A 23520-nucleotide genomic window follows, 5' to 3' on the forward strand; every position below is an offset into this window, starting at 1 on the left:
ATACTAATATAAAATAATAAGGATGCAAATATTAATATAAAATAATAAGGGTGTAAATATTAATATAAAATAATAAAGCTGCAAATATTAATATAATAAGGGTGCAAATATTAATATAAAATAATAAGGATGCAAATATAAATATAAAATAATAAAGGTGTAAATATTAATATAAAATAATAAAGGTGCAAATATTAATATAAAATAATAAAGGTGTAAATATTAATATAAAATAATAAAGCTGCAAATATTAATATAATAAGGGTGCAAATATTAATATAAAATAATAAGGGTGCAAATATTAATATAAAATGATAAAGGTGCAAATATTAATATAATAAGGGTGCAAATATTAATATAAAATAATAAAGGTGCCAATATTAATATAAAATAATAACGGTGTAAATATTAATATAAAATAATAAAGGTGCAAATATTAATATAAAATAATAAAGGTGTAAATATTACTATAAAATAATAAAGGTGCAAATATTAATAAAAAATAATAAAGGTGTAAATATTAATATAAAATAATAAAGCTGCAAATATTAATATAAGGGTGCAAATATTAATATAAAATAATAAGGGTGCAAATATTAATATAAAATAATAAAGGTGCAAATATTAAGATAATAAGGGTGCAAATATTAATATAAAATAATAAGGGTGCAAATATTAATATAAAATAATAAAGCTGCAAATATTAATATAATATGGGTGCAAATATTTATATAAAATAATAAGGGTGCAAATATTAATATAAAATAATAAAGGTGCAAATATTAATATAAAATAATAAAGGTTCAAATATTAATATAAAATAATAAAGGTGTAAATAATAATATAAAATAATAAAGGTGTAAATATTAATATAAAATAATAAGGGTGCAAATATTAATAAAATAAGGGTGCAAATATTAATATAAAATAATAAGGATGCAAATATTAATATAAAATAATAAGGGTGCAAATATTAATATAAAATAATAGGGGTGCAAATATTAATATAAAATAATAAAGGTGCAAATATTAATATAAAATAATAATGGTGCAAATACTAATATAAAATAATAAGGGTGCAAATATTAATATAAAATAATAAAGGTGCAAATATTAATATAAAATAATAAGGGTGCAAATATTAATATAAAATAATAAAGGTGCAAATATTAATATAAAATAATAAAGGTGCAAATATTAATATAAAATAATAAGGGTGCAAATATTAATATAAAATAATAAAGGTGAAAATATTAATATAAAATAATAAAGGTGTAAATATTAATATAAAATAATAAAGGTGCAAATATTAATATAAAATAATAAAGGTGCAAATATTAATATAAAATAATAAAGGTGTAAATATTAATATAAAATAATAAAGGTGCAAATATTAATAAAAAATAATAAAGGTGCAAATATTAATATAAAATAATAAAGGTGAAAATATTAATATAAAATTATAAGGGTGCAAATATTAATATAAAATAATAAAGGTGCAAATACTAATATAAAATAATAAGGGTGCAAATATTAATATAAAATAATAAGGCTGCAAATATTAATACAAAATAATAAAGGTGCAAATATTAATATAAAATAATAAAGGTGCAAATATTAATATAAAATAATAAGGGTGTAAATATTAATATAAAATAAAAAGGTGCAAATATTAATACAAAATAATAAAGGTGCAAATATTAATAAAAAATAATAAGGGTGCAAATATTAATACAAAATAATAAAGGTGTAAATATTAATATAAAATAATAAAGGTGCAAATATTAATATAAAATAATAAAGGTGCAAATACTAATATAAAATAATAAAGGTGCAAATATTAATATAAAATAATAAGGGTGTAAATACTAATATAAAATAATAAAGGTGCAAATATTAATAAAAAATAATAAGGGTGCAAATATTAATATAAAATAATAAAGGTGCAAATATTAATATAAAATAATAAAGGTTCAAATATTAATATAAAATAATAAAGGTGCAAATATTAATATAAAATAATAAAGGTGCAAATATTAATATAAAATAATAAAGGTGCAAATATTAATATAAAATAATAAGGGTGCAAATATTAATATAAAATAATAAGGCTGCAAATACTAATATAAAATAATAAGGGTGCAAATATTAATATAAAATAATAAGGGTGCAAATATTAATATAAAATAATAAGGGTGCAAATACTAATATAAAATAATAAGGGTGCAAATATTAATATAAAATAATAAGGATGCAAATATTAATATAAAATAATAAAGGTTCAAATATTAATATAAAATAATAAGGGTGCAAATATTAATATAAAATAATAAGGGTGCAAATACTAATATAAAATAATAAAGGTGCAAATATTAATACAAAATAATAAAGGTGCAAATATTAATATAAATATAAAATAATAAGGGTGCAAATATTAATATAAAATAATAAGGGTGCAAATATTAATATAAAATAATAAGGGTGCAAATATTAATATAAAATAATAAAGGTGCAAATATTAATATAAAATAATAAGGGTGCAAATATTAATATAAAATAATAAAGGTGCAAATATTAATATAAAATAATAAGGGTGCAAATATTAATATAAAATAATAAGGGTGCAAATATTAATATAAAATAATAAGGGTGCAAATATTAATATAAAATAATAAGGGTGCAAATATTAATATAAAATAATAAGGGTGCAAATATTAATATAAAATAATAAGGGTGCAAATATTAATATAAAATAATAAAGGTGCAAATATTAATATAAAATAATAAAGGTGCAAATATTAATATAAAATAATAAAGGTACAAATATTAATATAAAATAATAAGGGTGCAAATATTAATATTAAATAATAAGGATGGAAATATTAATATAAAATAATAAGGGTGCAAATATTAATATAAAATAATAAAGGTGCAAATATTAATATAAAATAATAAAGGTGCAAATATTGATATAAAATAATAAGGGTAAAAATATTAATATAAAATAATAAAGGTGCAAATATTAATATAAAATAATAAGGGTGCTCTAGAAGTGTAAGCCATGTTTAGTTTCATAAAAGTTTCAGATGGTTCGTTGTTTTAAACAAGTCTTGAGAGGTGACTGGTTTGCAGATGACAGAACAGTTTCCGATGGTTCGTTGTTCTAAACAAGTTTTGAGAGGTGACTTGTTTGCAGTAGATAGTTCCACAGAGCAAAATATTCTTACCGTGTTGAGACGGGCAAAAAAAAAAACATGTGAAAAGGTTTAATATTTATGAAGCAATTCTAGTTTCTGATTGGTTGGTAGCAGAATGTGAATTAATTCGATTCGTCAGTTCCTAGCAGCATCGTTTATAAATAGAATCGTCCGACTCTGTGGGATCATACCCCATTACAAGTCCAAAATATTGCAACAGGTGCAAATATTGAACTTGTGGTGGCTGAATTATTATGGAATAATTCCTACAAATGCTAGAAAGCAATGGATTTTAATTTCTCCACCTTGTTGAGATTCACTCTCCTTATCAAGTCAGTTTTTACAGCAACGTGTGAACTCCAAAAATTTTCTAACCAATGAAAATCGTTTCAAACTCCCGAAAGTAATACATATAGGTGAAAATAATAAGCTGATGTGAAGTTGGAAACTTGTATAAGGAAAACAACTAAAAGTTAAAGAAAGGAGATACGAGCCAGACACACCTAAAGGCACCCAAGTAGGTCGCTTAGCAACATTCAGTCCTGCTCTTGGGCCAGGAGAGTCAAGTCGCAAAAAAACAAGAAGAACGCAATGACCTCATACCAGCTTTATCAACTCACGCACTTTTATACATGCACTAATAAGAACAAAGTAAACCAACGCACGCACATACACAATGCCATGCTGCCAAATACTCACACTGGCATATTGCTTACAAACTAATGTCTATACTAAACGAATATATTTTCGTCTATTTTAAATTAAATACACAACATACTGAATGGATAATTCAAGATGTTGTGGTGACTGAATCGCAAAGTGATTTCTTACAAATATTAAAAATCAAATGGCCAGGTTAAACAAAGAAATCAATGACTCGCATACAAGCTTTCTCCATCTTGCACGCACATTCCTACACACTAACAAGAACAAGGTAAACCAACACACATGCACACTGCCATGCTGCCAAATACTCACGTACATATATTATTCATGCTATGAAGATTTTGATTTATGACTACTGACTAAACTTTCTTCACCAAACATGTGTTTGTATAAATGACTGAAAGTAATTTTTATATTCTTATCTTTTGTATGAAAATATTTTTTTTAATAAAATTTCGTTTCTCTTAACTTTCCATTTACAAAATTCTGTTTATGTTTTAATTTGCACTTGCTAACTGGTGACCCCTTCTATTCTCTCAATGTTTCATTTTTTTTTTCATTTTAATATCCATGTATTTTCCATATGCCATTTATTTTATTCCTTCAGTAATGCATATGAGGTGCTTTGCATAAGTTTCTAGACTCTTTTGTACAGGCATTTAAAATTGTCGTAGACTCTTGAAAATTTAGTATGTTATTTGCTAGACATCTTATAAGATGGCTGACCAATTTTTTATGATATCACGTTCACCTACAGCAGGAATTGGAATACACCCTACTAAAGCCTGATTGTCATAGCTGGTGAATTTCAAAAATGCAATCTGGACACTGTAGAAGAACGATATGCAATAAAATTGTGTTTTAAACTTGAAAAAAATGCCACAGAAACGTATGGAATGCTTGAAACTGCTTTTGGATCATCTTGCATGAATTGAGCATCAGTTTTTGAGTGGCATAAGAGATTCAAGGATGGCAAGGAGTCTGTGAGGGATGATGGGAGGTGTGGGAGGAGTAAGGAAGTCAGAACACCAGAGTTGATTGACCAAATAAAAAATTTCATGTATAAGGACCGTTGTGTGTCTATAGAGACAATAGCTGCATAGTTTGATGTTAGTGTGGGAACTGTACACACAATTATTCGCAAAGAACTAGAGATGTGGAAAATTTGCGTAAAGTTTGTTCCAAGGGTGCTCCATCCTTGTCACAGACTATTTGACCAAGATGGGCATCAAAACAGTTCCTCACCCTCCCTATAGTCCAGACCTTGCTCCCTGTGACTTTTGGTTATTCCCTCAACTCAAGGAAAACCTTCGAAGTTGTTGTTATGGGGCAATTATGGAAATGAAAGAGGCTGTGATGAGGGTTATTGACATGCTCACATAAGAGGACTTTCGTGGGGCCTTCCAGAAGTTGTTGGAATGGTACAATAAGTGCATTACAGCTGGAGGAGATTACTTTGAAGGAGACTAGAGTTTCATGTGTGTACTATCAATAAAAGTACACACACAAAAAAAGTCTGGAAACTTATTGAAGGCACCTCATCACTTTTATACCCAATTCTTGTTAAATGTTGGTGTGATTCTTCGTTATACTCATCATCATCTAAAATGGCCTCTACCAAAGCCAGGGACCATGAAAGGAAATTTTCACTACAGTTGTAAAATGTTGAATTCTCGCCCCCTTTCTTGGGTTCAGATCGATTTATTTTTTTATTTATTTGTTTACTCTTATTCCAAACAAGGTGTACTGCCACTTGTATGAAGAGGCTACTATGCAGGGAGTTGAGCAGCGAGATAACTGTTCCCATTACATTTAAATTTGTGCACATTAATACAGTCAAGGAAGCAGGAAATATGGAGGGAATTCTACAGTCTAGGAGTTCAAGGGAAGAAACTATTAGAATAGAAGACTTTCTAGCATCTAGGAACCTCAAGAGTGAAGAGTGAGATTTTGCTGCGTGTCAGATTTGTCAACGGGTATTTACATCGAGGAGGTACAAGTGCTATTAGCTGTTTTTCTACATATGTAGTTAGATATGTACGTCGAGGGGGCACAAGTGTTATGAGTTTGTTACAGCACATTCAATTAAAGAATTTGTAAAACAGGTATAAGGATACAACATTGCAGTGATGGGACAGGAATTGGAACTAGGTTGACAATGAGGGAGCTATTAGATTGGCAACTGTTTTTTTTTTACCTTGTCTAAGAGTGAGACACTAGTAGCAATGTTATATTTCGTCTATACATTTCATAGATGGACTTTTACAAAGTATATACACTCTGATGACAATGGTTTTTGTAATCAACAACTTGTTAAATCAACAAAGCTTTATTTATTTTACAAAATGATAATCTGACAAGCAGGAGAGTTTGGGTCGGTATGGAGGGTGGTATATGGCAGCCGATTGGAAGACGGTAGAAGTGTGTCACTGGCTTCGCTCTCATCTCTCTGTTTGTTTTGACTTTGTTTTTTATATTTACATCGTCCCACATTCCTTGTTCGGAATTTAATTGTTCCCTTATTTTGACCTTCGATTTGAAATACTTTTAGCGATTTCAATCCAGTGTCAAATACTTCTCTTATTACTTCCTGATCTCGAACAAAAGGTAGAGTTGACATCATTGCCAGCAATACAATTTACAACTATAGTATAACCCGGATATAAGAGACTTCTTATATGGTCCCAAAGCTCTTATATCTGCGTTACACTTACATTCGAGGTGTTTTTTTACATCTGGATTACCCTGTACATTAACACAGGCTCTAATTTGGGACCAGAGAAAATCTCTCTTATATCCGTTTTTCTTTTATTCGGGTCTCTTGTATCCGGGTTACACTGTAGTTTTGTCCTGTTCTAGTATCTTCTAGCACTCTCTTTCATCAATACAACAGTCATGCAGCAGCGCAGATATGATAACAATACGCTATGCATATGTGAATAGTGGCTATATAGAGATACAGGATACCGTTCAAGTGTGAATAGTTTTCTAGCATGGTAAAGAGAGTTCACCTTTTTTGCAGCACCTTTGGCAATGTTTTTTGTATTTGTTCTAATTCATGTAGTCTAAGAATGTTAAACCGTCGGGTTTGAATGATGAGCTCAGATAGAATGTCATTAGTCGTGACAGTTGATGGTTTGTTTAAGTTTACAAAATACACTTTTTATCCAACTCAGCCTACCCGTTTTTCTTTTCTGAATTTTGGAGATGAGGGTTGGTTATTCATATTATTTGGATTCCTGAGTTCGACAAGATACACCTGAAGAAGGTCGGAGGTTACATTGACCGAAACATTGTGAAAATCACACTCAAGATGAGAACAGTAGTCCGATGAATCCAAATAATATAAATAACCAATCCTCATCTAAAAATTTAGAAACATAATGTTTGTAATTCGCATCAAATTCCAATCATGTCATTCCAGCTAAGATCACTTTTTTCGCTTTTAGAAATGGTGTTGAGCTGTTTTGTTTCTTTAGTCTCTGTAAAAAGTTACCTTAATCGCTCATGCTGGGGGTTTATAATCTTTTTGATCACCAAAGTTTAGTCTTTCCGTGAACTTGATTCTGTCTGTATTCACTGCACAGGCCGGAGTCCTCTGATTATCATCTTCATCCGAATTCAATGCTTGACTTTAGTGTCCTAAGTAATTCACAATTGTATATTTCGGCCGCCCACACTGAGAATTGAACCTTCACCCTTCAGGAGAATATTACTTTTAAAATTGATTTTTCCAAGTACTCTAACCATTGCATAAAAGGTCCTTCCATTCGAAATTCCATCCAAATTCCCGAGTTTGACAAGATACATCTGAAGAAGGTTGGAGGTTACATCGACCGAAATGTTGTGTAAATGAATGTCAAGATGAGAACAGTAGTCCGAAGAATTCAAATAACATGAAAACCCTTTTTCCTGTCTGTATTTGATTTCATCTTACTTTTAAAAATGCCTTAAAAATAAAGGTAAATGTATTCTTTTAAATGTACCAAAGTATTATTTTTCCAAATTTACAACTCGTTTTATTTTATTTTCAGAATTATATGAGAAAGAAGTTTCCGGAAAGAAATTGATATATTGGAGTGTGAAATTTCCGAAGCCAATGTCCTACAGAGACGTATCCTTTAATTACCATATCTTTCCATTGCTCTCGTCCATCTTTAAGCCCTGGCCCTAACTGATAAAACGGCATTTTCAGGCAAAATTCAACTTTATCCATCAATGTGATTGCCTTCTAGGGCGATACACCAATTTCAAGGCTTCTTTAACAATGTCGTTTGCGTAGAATGATTTTCTTTTTTTTCTTTTTGCTTCAAAATATGCCTCAGTTTCCAATATCAATTCTTCACTGGAGCAAAATCTCTTTCCCTGAACATTCTTTTGAGATCTGTAAACAGTTGGTATTCACTAGGGAACAGATTTTGAGAATAGAATTGGTGCGGAAGCATTTTAAACTCCAATTCATGTAGTTTTGCCAGGTTACAATTGACTTGGACATGGTGCATTGTCTTTAAGAAAAAAGATATTTTTCTTCTTCATTTTTTTTTTTTTTTTTACGTCTTTTGGCAATTTCTTCTGGCAAAATACATAAATAATGCTATTTACAATATTTGTTATCAGTCCTTCTTCCTTTCTCAAGGAAATCAATGAAATACTGTGTACATTCTAAAATACAGAGGCCAAAACCTTGCCTGCTGATGTTTGCATGCTTGGTTCTTTTCACCTATTGCTGTCTACTCAGCTGACTGTTGATTTGATCCTGAATTGAAGTGAGGAATCCATGTTTCATCTATTGTCACATATTGATGCAAAAACTCCTTTTGTTTACATGGAGAGAGTTGCAAACAATCCTCCGAATCATCAACGCGTTGTTGTTTTTGATCGACTGTGAGCAAATGCAACACCCACTTTTAACACGGCTTTCTTATTGACAAATGTAATTTGATTGGCCCCTCCTTTTTCATGACGTTGTGTTGCTAGTCTCAGTCTTTTTCATCAATACTATTATAGCATGTGCTTTTCAGAATTGTCTGATCTATTCTCTGCTTCTTTTGTTCCAGCTCGTTTTACTCCTTGATCTAGTGGTCTTCATCAATTTGCTGTTTTCATACCTCGTTGTAATACAGCTTCCTATTCCAGTAGCTTCTTTCCAAGAAGTGCAATCTTGTGGAACTCCCTCCCTAATTACTTTTCTGCCTAACCTGTTTTTTCCAGACTAAGGTCAATAGGCATCTTTTGTCTTCGTGATAATCATCTTTCACTAGCAGGACCTGTGGTAATTCCACAGCGGCATATTTCATATGTAATATGTTACTGCTGGACATACCGTGGACGTTCAGCATGAAATGGAGACCCCCCCCCTCCCCGCAATATTATTATTATTTTTCTTTTATTTATTTATTCATTTTTTGTTTTTTTTTACAAAGGAATCACCTTTATCAAGGCCTAGAGGCCACTCGAGGATAAGGGTTAAAGAGTATACAGTGGTCAAAAAGGACAATATAGTAATCGTTAGAAGTGTAAATTTGGTAAATGGGATCATCAAGAACTTGTTTACATTGGACTTGAAGATGGGCATATTGTAGTCAGCTGGAAAGCAGGTAAACGGAAGAGAGTTCCACAGGCGTGCAATTCTAAAAAAGAAGCTTTGTTTAAGTTTAGGCAGAGATAAAACTGTAAACGTATTTATCTAAGTGATCTGGTTAATGTAGTGTTAAAATATATCTGTTTATTACGGTTCATCTCTAATATCCTTATAGCAGTCTGTGACATATTTCCATTGTATGGAGGCCCGGCGCAAATGGAAACTGCACAATATCATTATACCATCTATAGAACAGATACTACCCTTGGATCCTAGCCAGAAGACCATGAAGGTATATTTTAGTTTCACGTACGGCCCAAAAGCAACATCATTTTTATTTATTTAAAAAATTTTTTTGCATTAGGTTTTCAGTGATCAGGAGATCTTATTTATTAAAAAGGAGGGTAGAAGGTGATAACGTACTACGAACATTAAATGAATGTATTTTTATACTAATTTTATGTTTGTAGTATGTTATCACTTTCTCTCCTCCTATTTGATAAATAAGATCTCCCGATCAAATAATTTCCAATGTGGAAACCGTGACACACGTACATACGTTAAAGGTACTATGGTTTTAATATATAGGTTCTTGTTAGCTCTTTATATTAAATGGCTTTATGCCTTGTCTGGAGCAATTTCCATAAAAAAATATGCTTGTGCAAAATGGTGAATACACAATCTTCTGATTTTTTTTCAACTTCTCTGCTATCTAACACAACTTTAGTTTACGATCGGACAACTCGTGTTTGTCAACTTTTTTGTATGTTTTCTGAGACAACTATCTAATTTGGATGACCTAAGTGTTCAGAAACATTTATGGCGGCTGTGCGACCGCCTTTAAAGTAAGCATACTATCTCTTAATCATTGTTACTGATTGAACAGTATTTTTTCTCATCAGAAAGCAATGTTTTATCAACACACAAAATTCAAATTGTTTCAATGTTTTAAAAATTTGCAACAGTAGTTTTGCGAAAACAACTATGAGTTGTAAACTAATGATCTGGGCTTAAATGTTTTTCATTCTAAGATAAATACTTTATAAAGATTTACCGATTTTGTTCAAATTAGTGACACTGTCTCTGTGTCAGGCCTGTGACTTTTTTTACATAGGCATCACCACATTATCAAGGCCCAGAGGCCACTCAAGGATAAGGGTTAAAGAGTGTACAGTAGTCAATTGGACAATATAGTAATCATTAGTAATGAAAATTTGGTAAATTTGATAACTTATATGGAACGGCTCATCAAGAACTTATTTACTTTAGACTTGAAGACAACCATATTGTAGTCAGCCGGAAAGCAGGAAGACGGAAGACAATTCCACAGGCGTGCAGTTCTAAGAAAGAAGCTTTGTTCATGGAATCTACGTTTAGGTTTAGGCACAGATAAAGAGTGGGGGGAATTATTGATAGTGTTTACAGCTAGACGAGTGTTTCTTGTGAAAGTTTGGCGAGGGGGGACCATAGATTGAAGCTCAGTCGAACACTTTCCATGAAAATAACGATACATCAGAGACAAACTCGCAACATCTCTTCTGTGAGATAGAGGTTGCAAGGAGAATTGAACTGTCAACCTTTAGAAGACTGTCACTAAGAATTGATTATCATTCTTCTTTGTTAGACAGTATGGACAATACTAAAACTACAATTATAAATTACTGAAGACTTCTTCCTGGTTATGTCTGATAGAACAAGAACAAGCTATTCGTGGTGGGGATAATGTTTGAAATGAAGTACATTCTCTGTCTTGGAAAGAAACTCTGTTCATGGAAATTCTACTAGACACGTGGGAGAGAAAGTAAAGTTTGGTTTTTGTCCAGTTTCCCTCCATATTTAAAAAAAAAGAAACAAAAATCTGAATAATATATCATATCTGTATGATATATCATATGCCAAAAATTACGTAAATTGATCAAGTAGTTCTGTTGGATAGTGGGGTATCAAAACGGGGATATGTAATATAAAGGGGTTTTGAGACTTTTACGGAAACCTTCCCGTTTCCGTAAAAGTCTGAGGATGCTACAGACGGCCAAAAAAACGGCCAAGTAGCCAAAACAATAATGTAACTTAACAGAAAGATACGGTAATAAAAAATAAAACACATATTTGCTCTACAACGGTATTGAGCACTTTCTTCAGTTTTTATTAATTACCATTTCCACTATATATATATATATATATATATATATATATATATATATATATATATATATATATATTGAGAGAGAGAAATAAAAAGGAACAAACCGAGTTATGTGCTCATCAACGTTTCGTCTTTATTTCGAGACTTCCTCTGGATGAATGAGATTAAGAAAATAAAAACACCAGTACAAATATTTGAAAATCTTTTTTTTCATGTGCAAAGTGTGATACGGTTCTATTTCAGAAATGGAAAAAGAAAATAGAACAGCGTCATACTTTGCATGTGAAAAAAAAAAAAATTTTTCAAATATTTGTACTGGTGTTTTTGCTTTCTTAATTTCATTCATCCAGAGGAAGTCTCGAAATAAAGACGAAACATAATGTGATGAACACATAACTCGGTTTGTTCCTCCTTTTTATTTCTCTATTTTGTCGGAATACTATTTCCATTATTCTCATCACACACACACACACACACATATGTCTTCTTCCTAAGATTAAGGGAGGTGGTGTTTGATCAACACTGCTGGGGAGCCATGATGTAATATACTGTTTTGTTTTTAAATCCCCGAAACAGTGTTTCATGGTAAACAACTGATGATCCCTTGAAAAATAAATTGATGCAGTGATTGCAGGTGATTAAATGACTTACTGACTAGATGGTTTTCTAACGAATGATAAAAAATATTTTTTTGTATAGTTTTAAAGGTTAAAAACTTCCAAGACTATATATATATATATACACGAGTATCTATTTAACAGGTGTGTGTTTCTATAATAAGTCTCTTTTAACTTATGAGTGTTAACGTTCTGATATGTGATTCGTCAAGTGTATTCTCTAGTGGTGTTGATGTGTGCATACATAAATTAACGGTTCATAGATATCGTTGTTGGTTGGAACACCAGCAAAAAAAACATACCTCAAATCTTCCTTCCATGCATCCCAAAATTAAAGGTGCTTCTCTCCAAAAGTGAAAACGCTTACACGGAAATCATATTTTTAAAAATAATTATTTATTGTTTGCTAAGTTCTTTTGCACCCTTCTGACTTTCATGGGCGTCCCGTCATAAAACCCTATCCGTCTGCCTGTACATTGTGTATCGAACTGATCTCCCTCTACATCTCAGGTCCTGGATATGACCTTAAATTATATCCGATGGTGAGGCCCCAGCTTGCGGTGAGTGTGGAGCCACCCTTTAATTGCCATTGCTCCCAGGTCCATACTGACCCGGAGTGGTAGTACCTGATAGGGTCCCAACTATGGGTTAAATAGAAACCGACTTGAAAAAAAAACAAAAAACAAATATATTCTATTTAACAACTTTTCTTCAAAATCACTGAATTTGGCATTAAATAACCTGAAAAGGGTTGATATGCCGTAAAACAAAAACAACCAACCAACCCTCTACATCTCAAAATCTATGTTTTTATTACATCATCACTACATGCAGCTTAAAGATCCTTGCTGGGTTTTTGTCACGTATATTTGCTTATATTATGGTCAGCTTAAATTCCATCTATCAAATTAACATCAAGTTAATATTCCTAACAACTATTAAATGTAAATATTTCAACTTAACATAACTTTTCAAATCTTAAAAATATTTCTATCTAACAATTATACTTTTACCAATATAATAATCGACCATTTTAATAGTTTCCGGTGTTTTCATGTAGACTAACCACAAGATTCCTATTTTTGGTACTTGTTTAAGTAAGTAATGCCCCTGACCCACTTCCCATAGAGTAGAGCAACGAAACTTGGCACAGTTATTAGTTTTTCTCTACATAGGAACCACCCAGAGTTATGCATTTCTCCCATCGTTTGATGCAGCTCTGGAGACCGTTTTTGTAGAACACCCCAGGTTGGTCCTCCAACCATGATGTGACTTCAGAAATCAAGGCTGCATCATCTGGGAAACGCTTTCCTTTCAAAAACAACTTCATGGCTGGGAAGAGGTGAAAGTCAGAGGGTTAAAGGTCAGGAAAGTAGGGAGGATGGGGAGGATTTCATAACCACACGCCCGTGCTTCTGATCTGGCGACATGCAAGTTGTGGACCGGAGCGTTGTCCTGCAGGAGGAGGGTAACTTTGCTGATCTTGCCCCGCCTCTTGATTTTGATAGCTTCCCTTAATTTCCTCAAAAGTGAAGCATAATAGGCTCCTGTAATTGTGGTACCCTTTGCCAGGAAATCTGTTATCACTACTCCGTCCTTGTCCCAGAAGACTGTGAGCATGACCTTGCCAGCGGAGGGCTGCACCCTTGCCTTCTTTGGAGGTGGTGAGTCCAAGTGCTTCCACTTAATTAACTGGGCTTTGGTCTCTGGATCATAGTGATGGACCCAGGTTTCATCCTGTGTAATCAGTCTTTTGAAAAACTTTGACTCATCTTCTTGGCACATCTCCAAATTCATCCTCGAGCACTCAACGCATTCTCGCTTCTGGAATGGTATGAGCAACCTGGGAATCCATCTGACAGACATCTTATGCATATGCAAATGGTCATGAATGATAGTTTCCACAGACCCTGTACTAATCTTGACATTTCGGGCTATTTGGCGAATAGTAATGCACCGATCTTCCAAAATGGCAGCCTCAACATGACGGACAGATGCCTCATAAATGGAAGAGGGGGGGGCGACCAGGTCTGGGAGCTGTTTCCACAGACTTTTGGCCATATTTGAATTCACGATGCCAAAGTTTTACAAGGTCATATGATGGGACATTATCACCATAAGTTTCTTTCATTTCATTAAAAGTCTCCTGTGGTGTGCGTCCTTTCAAATACAAAAATCGGATCATTGCTTGACATTCAACCGGCTCCATTTCACACCTGACTCAGTTCAAACACCTGTAAAACAGAAACCACAATTAGTTCAGAGCTGTAATTTGCCACATAACCTGTAGAGATATAAATCATTGGACATGTAAAATTTCAGCTAGATCAGACAACTGGAAGTGGGTTAGGGGCATTAGTTATTGCACGCCCATCGTATGTACCATGTTATAAGAAAAATTTCACTTAATTTGATCAAATAGTTTGTTTTTTTGTTTTTTTTTACAGAGGAAAATCAATTTTAAATCATCTTGTTGCCATCTTGTCTGTTTCACAGCCGAAGAGGGGGGGGGCCTTTAAACTAAAAAGGGATTAACAAAGGACAAAATAAAAAAGGGATTAAAAAAGAACAGAGAAACTGTAAAATAAGTGAAAAAAACTAAAATATTTATCTAAGCATTTTTTCAAAATAATCTCATCACATTTTGACAAACAAAAGCAGTGATGAAAATTATCTCTTTTTACGCCCCCCCCCTCCCTCTCTCTGCCCGCAAAACAATACGGGATACGATCACTCTCATTAAAATTTAGTTTTCCTCTGTAAAAAAACAAAACTACTTAATCAAATTAAATTAAAAATTTTTATGAGAACTTGATTCCATAACAGGTACATACGATATAATGTTTTTCCAATGTTTTCATGTCTTGATTAAACTAATACCCTATTTCTAACTAAGAAAATAAAATTTTATGGGTAACAGAAGAGTGCCGACATTTTAAAATAATCACAAGAAACAAGGGAGAAAACTCAATTATGTTCTAACAGCTACAAATGATTCTTGTTTTTAAAAAAGAATTTAAAAAAAAAAACAAAGTTAAAATAAATGTTTAAAATAAAAAAAATAAATTCGAAAACTAAAATTTAAAAATCAGGTAAATCAAAAAATTAAAGTAAATTTTAAAAACAAAATAAAAAATAAGCAATAAAATTAACAATAAATAAAACAAAATTAAAAAAACAAAACAAAAATAAAATTAAAATAAATTTGAAAATTAAAATCAAAAACATAATTAAAAATAAATAAAAAATAAAATTGAGAATGAAATTAAAAATACAATCAAATACATACCTATGTTTTAATTTGATTATTAAAATAAAATTAAAAGTAAAATTAACAATAAATTAAAAATAAATAAAACAAAATTAAAAACAAAATTAAAAATGAAATTAAGAATAAAATTAAAAAATAAAATTAAAAAATAAATAAGACAAAATTAAAAATAAAATCAAAAAATAAAATCAAAAAGTTAAATATAAATAAAACAAAATAAAAAATAAAATTAAGAAATAAAATTAAAAACAAATGGAACAAAATTAAAAATAAAATTAAAAAATAGATTCAAAAAGAAAAATTTAAAACTGATTTTTTGAACATGATATTTTCGTTTCATCACGGGTTCATACATCATACAGATTTTTCTTTATTTTTATTTTTTAATGGATATGGGATTCTGTAGAAGGAACAAAAGGTTCTTTTTTTTTAGTTGCAGTAGGAAGACGATCAATTTGTAATTTTTTAGAAATCTTTTTCTTAAACAATTCTTCAGTATGTTTACAAGCGTGAACTTCGTACGTTTGAGAAGGATGGAAAAGATGTGTACGTAATATTGGCGCAGAGTATTCAAGACAAAGAAAACTTCTCAGAAAAGTGGATGACCATTCGTGTAGAGGACTACCATCAAACAGTGGCCTTTACTAATGACCCCTCAGGCGGGGTACAAGGTATGTATATGTATGTGTGTGTCTGAGTGCGTGTATGTATATAAATATATATATTACAATAGAAAAATGCGAGCATTTCAAACAATTATTACAGTTTATAGATCATCTTCGCAGCTATAACAACATTATCTCTTGCTATGGCAATGTCAAATGGCCACCATGTTCTCCAGACTTGACTAGCCCCGACTTCTTAAACAAACCTCAAACAAGAATTGAAGGAAAACCAGGAACGAAATAAGGGAGTTAAATCGCAATTCAAAGATTCTGCAATCTGTCATAAATGTTTTGGAAAGAGCACGAACATACAAAGCTGAAAATGGTCAACATTTAAAAGACATTATTTTTCATAAATAAAGATTGTTTGAATTTTGCATATTTTAAAACTATTTCCCAATGTCATAGTCAGACTGTGTTAAAATTAGAGAAAGATATCCTCAAAAATAAAGAATGTATTTAAGTTCAAAATCCTTCAGTGACTTTTTGGACACCCTGTAGAATAATTAAATCCTCTAAGATTAATGTCCGAGAGAGTTCTTGTGTGCATGGGTAAATTATTGTATTAATGGTGACCTGAATAGGAAAGAGATAGACTCTCACATTATGTGAAAGGAAGATAACATTGTACAACACCCCAAAAAGTTCAAGACATCTGCAGACTTTTTATATGAACAATGGCATGGAAAAATCTATTTGTGGCATTCTTTTTGTCGAATTAGATAATGTTGTTGTCAAATCATTGCCAGAGAAGCTCCATCGTGATAAAACAATTTCGCAACCCACGTTCGTTGTTCAATACTGTACTTATCCATAATTAATTTTCAAAATATTATCTGTAAAATATCTGAAATCGAGAAAAAAATAATCATTAATAGTAAAGTGACAAAGATTTTCAACCCTTCAGTGACTTTTTGGACACCCTGTATTCTAATGCAGAGGGTGTCCAAAAAGTCACTGAAGGGTTGAAAATCAGAGCTGTCTAATAATTTCACCAAACAGTCTCACTGGTAGCCGTCTCGTTTGCATATTTTTTTTTGTGCTACTGATGTTTGTTAATGTATTTGTTTACTCAATTCTTCTTTTGTGTCCCTTTATTTTTGACCCCTAACAAGGACATAACAGTCACCCAGGTATATCGCATATCAAATAACCTATGTGAAGCTATACCATTTGAGGATATTTCAAGTAGAATCAGGCCATAGAATTGTAGAGGTAGAAAAGTTCCTGGCAATAGGAAGTGCCCATGGAGTTATCTCCCCTGAACAGGGAGTACCCAGGAGGTGATCTAACCTGATAGCTATATATATATAGAGTGAGAAAAGACATGGGGGCAGCCATTTGCTTTTTGTGTATATTTTAACAATAGGCTGGAATTACACATTTTCCCACTTTACAAGAGTGAATGTGGTAGTTTGGTGAAAGTGCCTAGGGCTTCATGCTTAAGTGAAATGAACTTTTTATGATAAGTTGAATTTTTATGATTTTTCTTTTTCCTTTTTTGACATCATAACATGAGATTACAGCATTAACACAATCTTTTTTTTTTAAACAATAGGAATTACAATCAATTTTTTTCTTTTCTTAAATTTTGATTTTTTTGTTTGTTTCTTTCTTGCAGTGTTCATGCAATATTATGATGATCCGAAAGGGATGATTCCGACTTGGTTAGTCAACTGGGCTTCGAAGGTAGGTATTCGTTAATCCACTGGACTTACATTCCTTTGTCACCCCCACCCCCTCCTCCCCGACAAGGGCAAAGTTAGTTGCAAGGTTAAACAGTGGTTCTCCTATTGTCCCTCTTATAAGAACAGACATGGTTTGTTCCATGGACTTAAACCCCCCCCCCCATTCAACATATTTAATATCCTTCCTCATTTGAAATGTGGTGCATTGTTGGTCTAAGGGATAACATAGAGTACTATGAAATTGGCTATGCCATGTTCGGATTCTATAAGATATATAAAAATGAATGAATATCTCTCCTATATCAACATCAAAACGGGAAAAGTAACTCTTATTTAAATTAAAAATACAATATGATATTTTGACATTCTTTATATATATATATATATATATATATATGCATATATATATATATATATATATGCATATATATATATATATATATGCATATATATATATATATATATATATATATGCATATATATATATATATATATATATATATATATATATATGCATATATATATATATATATATATATATGCATATATATATATATATATATATATATATATATGCATATATATATATATATATATATGCATATATATATATATATATGCATATATATATATATATATATATATATGCATATATATATATATATATATATATATGCATATATATATATATATATGCATATATATATATATATATATATGCATATATATATATATATATATATATATATGCATATATATATATATGCATATATATATATATATATATATATATATGCATATATATATATATATATGCATATATATATATATATGCATATATATATATATATATGCATATATATATATATGCATATATATATATATATATATATATATATGCATATATATATATATATATATATGCATATATATATATATATATATATATGCATATATATATATATATATATATATGCATATATATATATATATATATATGCATATATATATATATATATATATATATGCATATATATATATATATATATATGCATATATATATATATATATATATATGCATATATATATATATATATATATGCATATATATATATATATATATATATGCATATATATATATATATATATATATATATATGCATATATATATATATATATGCATATATATATATATATATGCATATATATATATATATGCATATATATATATATGCATATATATATATATATATATGCATATATATATATATATATGCATATATATATATGTGCATATATATATATATGCATATATATATATATATATATGCATATATATATATGCATATATATATATATATATATATATGCATATATATATATATATATATGCATATATATATATATGCATATATATATATATATGCATATATATATATATATGCATATATATATATATATGCATATATATATATATATATATGCATATATATATATATGCATATATATATATATATGCATATATATATATATATGCATATATATATATATGCATATATATATATATATATGCATATATATATATATATATATGCATATATATATATATATATGCATATATATATATATATATGCATATATATATATATATATATGCATATATATATATATATATATGCATATATATATATATATATATGCATATATATATATATATGCATATATATATATATATATATATGCATATATATATATATATGCATATATATATATATATATATATATGCATATATATATATATATATGCATATATATATATATATATATATGCATATATATATATATATGCATATATATATATATATATATATGCATATATATATATATGCATATATATATATATATATGCATATATATATATATGCATATATATATATATATATATATGCATATATATATATATATGCATATATATATATATATATGCATATATATATATATATATATATGCATATATATATATATATGCATATATATATATATATGCATATATATATATGCATATATATATATATATATGCATATATATATGCATATATATATATATATGCATATATATATGCATATATATATATATATATATATGCATATATATATATATATATATGCATATATATATATATATGCATATATATATATATATGCATATATATATATATGCATATATATATATATATATGCATATATATATATATATATGCATATATATATATATATATGCATATATATATATATATGCATATATATATATATATGCATATATATATATATATATGCATATATATATATATATGCATATATATATATATATGCATATATATATATATGCATATATATATATATATATGCATATATATATATATGCATATATATATATATATGCATATATATATATATATGCATATATATATATATATATGCATATATATATATATATATGCATATATATATATATATGCATATATATATATATATGCATATATATATATATGCATATATATATATATATATATATATATATGCATATATATATATATATGCATATATATATATATGCATATATATATATATATATATATATATATATGCATATATATATATATATATGCATATATATATATATATATATATGCATATATATATATATGCATATATATATATATGCATATATATATATATATATATATATATATATATATATATGCATATATATATATATATATATATATATATATATATGCATATATATATATATATATGCATATATATATATATATATATACTAGCAAAGATACCCGTGCTTCGCACGGAGCTTTGTTGCGCACTCGGGTACCAAAATCTGTGGGCACCTTTCCAGTAAGTTGATGTTGTAAGAGCAACGATTGCATAAGGTGATTAACATTTTAACTACCTCTTGTAGTGACTGAAATTCAATCAGGAACTTCACAAAACATTTTCATCAAAAAGGAAGGTTACTTGATGTTACATAGTAAATTTTTCATTGAAGTAATTTTCAACTCTTGCTTAAATTTTATCTTGCACATTCAATACTAAAAACTTACCACAATCAGATCATGTCAGTTTTTCCTCATATCCATTTCTCGAACTTTTCACTGAAGAGCCTCAGGGTAAACTACATTTCTGCTGCTTTGATTTGGAGCCAGAATGTAGAGTTTTTCTGAACTTCCTGTCCGGCTGATGAAGACGTAGAACATACCGTGACTGAAGCAGTCTGATGTCAAGTCTACGCCAATAGTGTTAAATGTCTAACCTTGACTTTTGTTTATGCTCATTGCAAAACACACCTTCACAGAAAATTGGAGTCTCCGGAATTTAAATGGAAGTTCTGAGTCCGATGGAACTAAGGGGATCCTTGGCAGTAGAACGGTTTCGCCTTTGTAGGGACCACAGGAAATGGTGGCCTCAAGTACATTGGTGTGCAATCTGGTGATAACACATCTGGTTCCGTTTGTTGTTTTTGGCGGTTCCAAGGATCGAAGAATCATGATTGGCGATCCAATTTTGAGATTTTAAATGTGTGGAGGCATTCCAGATATCTCCAAAGAGTTTAAAAACTCCACAGAGTAGTGAACAGCTTCATATTCATTAGTAGCCGAATCAACTGACTTGTATTGCTTTGTGTCTCCTGGAAATTCATCCATTATTGAATTGTTCAAATGATTCACATTGCTGTTTAATGGCGAAATAATAGCCCTCTCAGCAAGCCAATCCGGTGATTTTCCATTGTTTAGCAGGTCTGGGTACACTTTGTCTTTCAGTTGCTTCTGATTACCGACACATTTACCAAGCGCAGTTGGAATCTTAATTGTGTCAGGTGAAGAAGTGATAGGAAACTGACCATTACCGATTTGGAGAAGCAATTTTGAGAAGTCTGCTGCAGCTGTGTTATCAGAGATATAGGCTCTCATATTAGTAGTCAGTCTCTTCACTATAACGTGCCTCCAGAGATAGGATTGTTTCAAACTTGTATTGACAATGTTAGCCCTTGTGCCATTTTTAACCACTGGGAGGATTTGACGGAAATCACCGCAAAATAAGGTTGGAATGCCACCCATGGGATTCTTGTTTCCTGTGATGTCTTGCAGTGTTCGGTCAATTGCTTCATAAGCACTCTTGTGCGTCATTGGGGCTTCGTCTACAATGATTGCAGAGGTGTCTCTAATTACATTTGCCAAGGCTGAGTTACCAGTAATTTTGCAAACTGGCTGATCCATTCGATGAGTATCCAAGGGTACTTTAAAAGTGCTGTGAAGAGTGCGGCCACCTTGTAGTAGAGTAGCAGCAATGCCACTGGATGCTGTTGCAAGCACAATCTTTCTCATGGATCTAATCTTTGCAAGGATCAAATTGATTACAAAAGTCTTGCCCGTACCACCTGGAGCATCAAGAAACATCATGTTTTTGTTCATTTCACCTTGTGCTTCCAACATTGCCATGAATGAATTGTAAACTTCTCTTTGAGAATCGGTCAGTTTTTCTTGCATATTTTCTGCTTGTAGGGAAAGTTCTTCAAGATTATAAGTAACTTCACGTTGATACTCTCTCGCGAGTCTTTCATCTCTCCCTTGCGTTGGTGCAGGTAATCCATAGCTTGCCAATGGTTGACCGCACATAAGGAGAACTTTTTCTTCAATTAGACAGAGTTTTATTGTAGATATCCTCATTAAAATCTGCTTCTGGATTGTTAACTTCTTGCCTGTATCTGTGAAGAATGTCTTCAGATATTACATCACGAAAAGCCATCCAGATCTCAAGAGGATTTCTTGGCTCACAGGCTGTTAAAATTATCACAAATAGGCTTCGCAAATTTGAAGGTGATTGAGTGGCACTTGCCTCTCCTACTGCTTGATGCAAGTGATGGTCATTTTCTAGAAGGCCTTGAGCAAGGCATGCTGCTCTGTATGTTTCAAACACCTGACCATTGTATGCTCGCAAATTTTGAAATGAAGTTGGACCAGCAACCTCATTGAGCAACAGGCGTAAGAAATAACACTCCCCTGCTTTTGGACTAATCGTGTAGATTCTCCCAATGCATGGTGCCTTCCATACATCATCATTTTCAGTACCTTCAACTTGTACCCCACGCATTCTTCTCATCCATTTCTTTGTCGATTTGTTCCAAGTGTAAAACTCAGGGACTTCTACGTATTTGAGACCCCTTGCAAAGTCATCCTCATGGCAGAGTTGAAAAAATGCTGTCAAAGTTGTGGCAGGCGGTGGACCTTGGGCTCGTTCCAGAGCAGTATCAGCTGAGAACATGACATGCTGCCCATTTTCAAGATGAACAGAAAGTTGTACAATTGGGGGGAAATGTTCATGGATGGGATGTTCCAATATCCTCCAGGCCGCCTCTGAACTGCCGACATACCTTGCATTCTGGAACTGCTGGATCTCATCCACAATGTGACTTTGTACTTGGCCTTGTTGGTTAGCTGCTCCATCAGTTCTTTGTAGTTCAAACACTGCTTGATCACATCCTTTATTCGCGTATTTGAGGACATATTTGATGCTTTGGATCGAGCTGCAAATTTCTACGTTAATGTGAGCGTTGAACTGCTGAAGGAGAACCTTGTTGTACGGAACAATCCACTGGTTTGTTATTTCTTGA

At 30.4% G+C, this 23520-nt stretch overlaps 1 protein-coding gene across 1 annotated transcript in view; it reads left to right on the plus strand.

The window, feature by feature from the left end:
• LOC145259841 (phosphatidylcholine transfer protein-like) overlaps nt 1-23520 on the plus strand; it is a 65744-nt gene that overhangs the window by 33295 nt on the left and 8929 nt on the right. Inside the window, exons 3-5 of the mRNA XM_080117673.1 lie at nt 7898-7977; nt 15975-16149; nt 17765-17832. Coding sequence (XP_079973799.1) covers nt 7898-7977; nt 15975-16149; nt 17765-17832 — 323 coding nt within the window. The remainder of the gene's footprint in view (nt 1-7897; nt 7978-15974; nt 16150-17764; nt 17833-23520) is intronic.

The sequence above is a fragment of the Euprymna scolopes genome, chromosome 35 (genome assembly GCF_053919585.1).
Source record: "Euprymna scolopes isolate OS-2025 chromosome 35, ASM5391958v1, whole genome shotgun sequence".
Classification (NCBI taxonomy): domain Eukaryota; kingdom Metazoa; phylum Mollusca; class Cephalopoda; order Sepiida; family Sepiolidae; genus Euprymna; species Euprymna scolopes.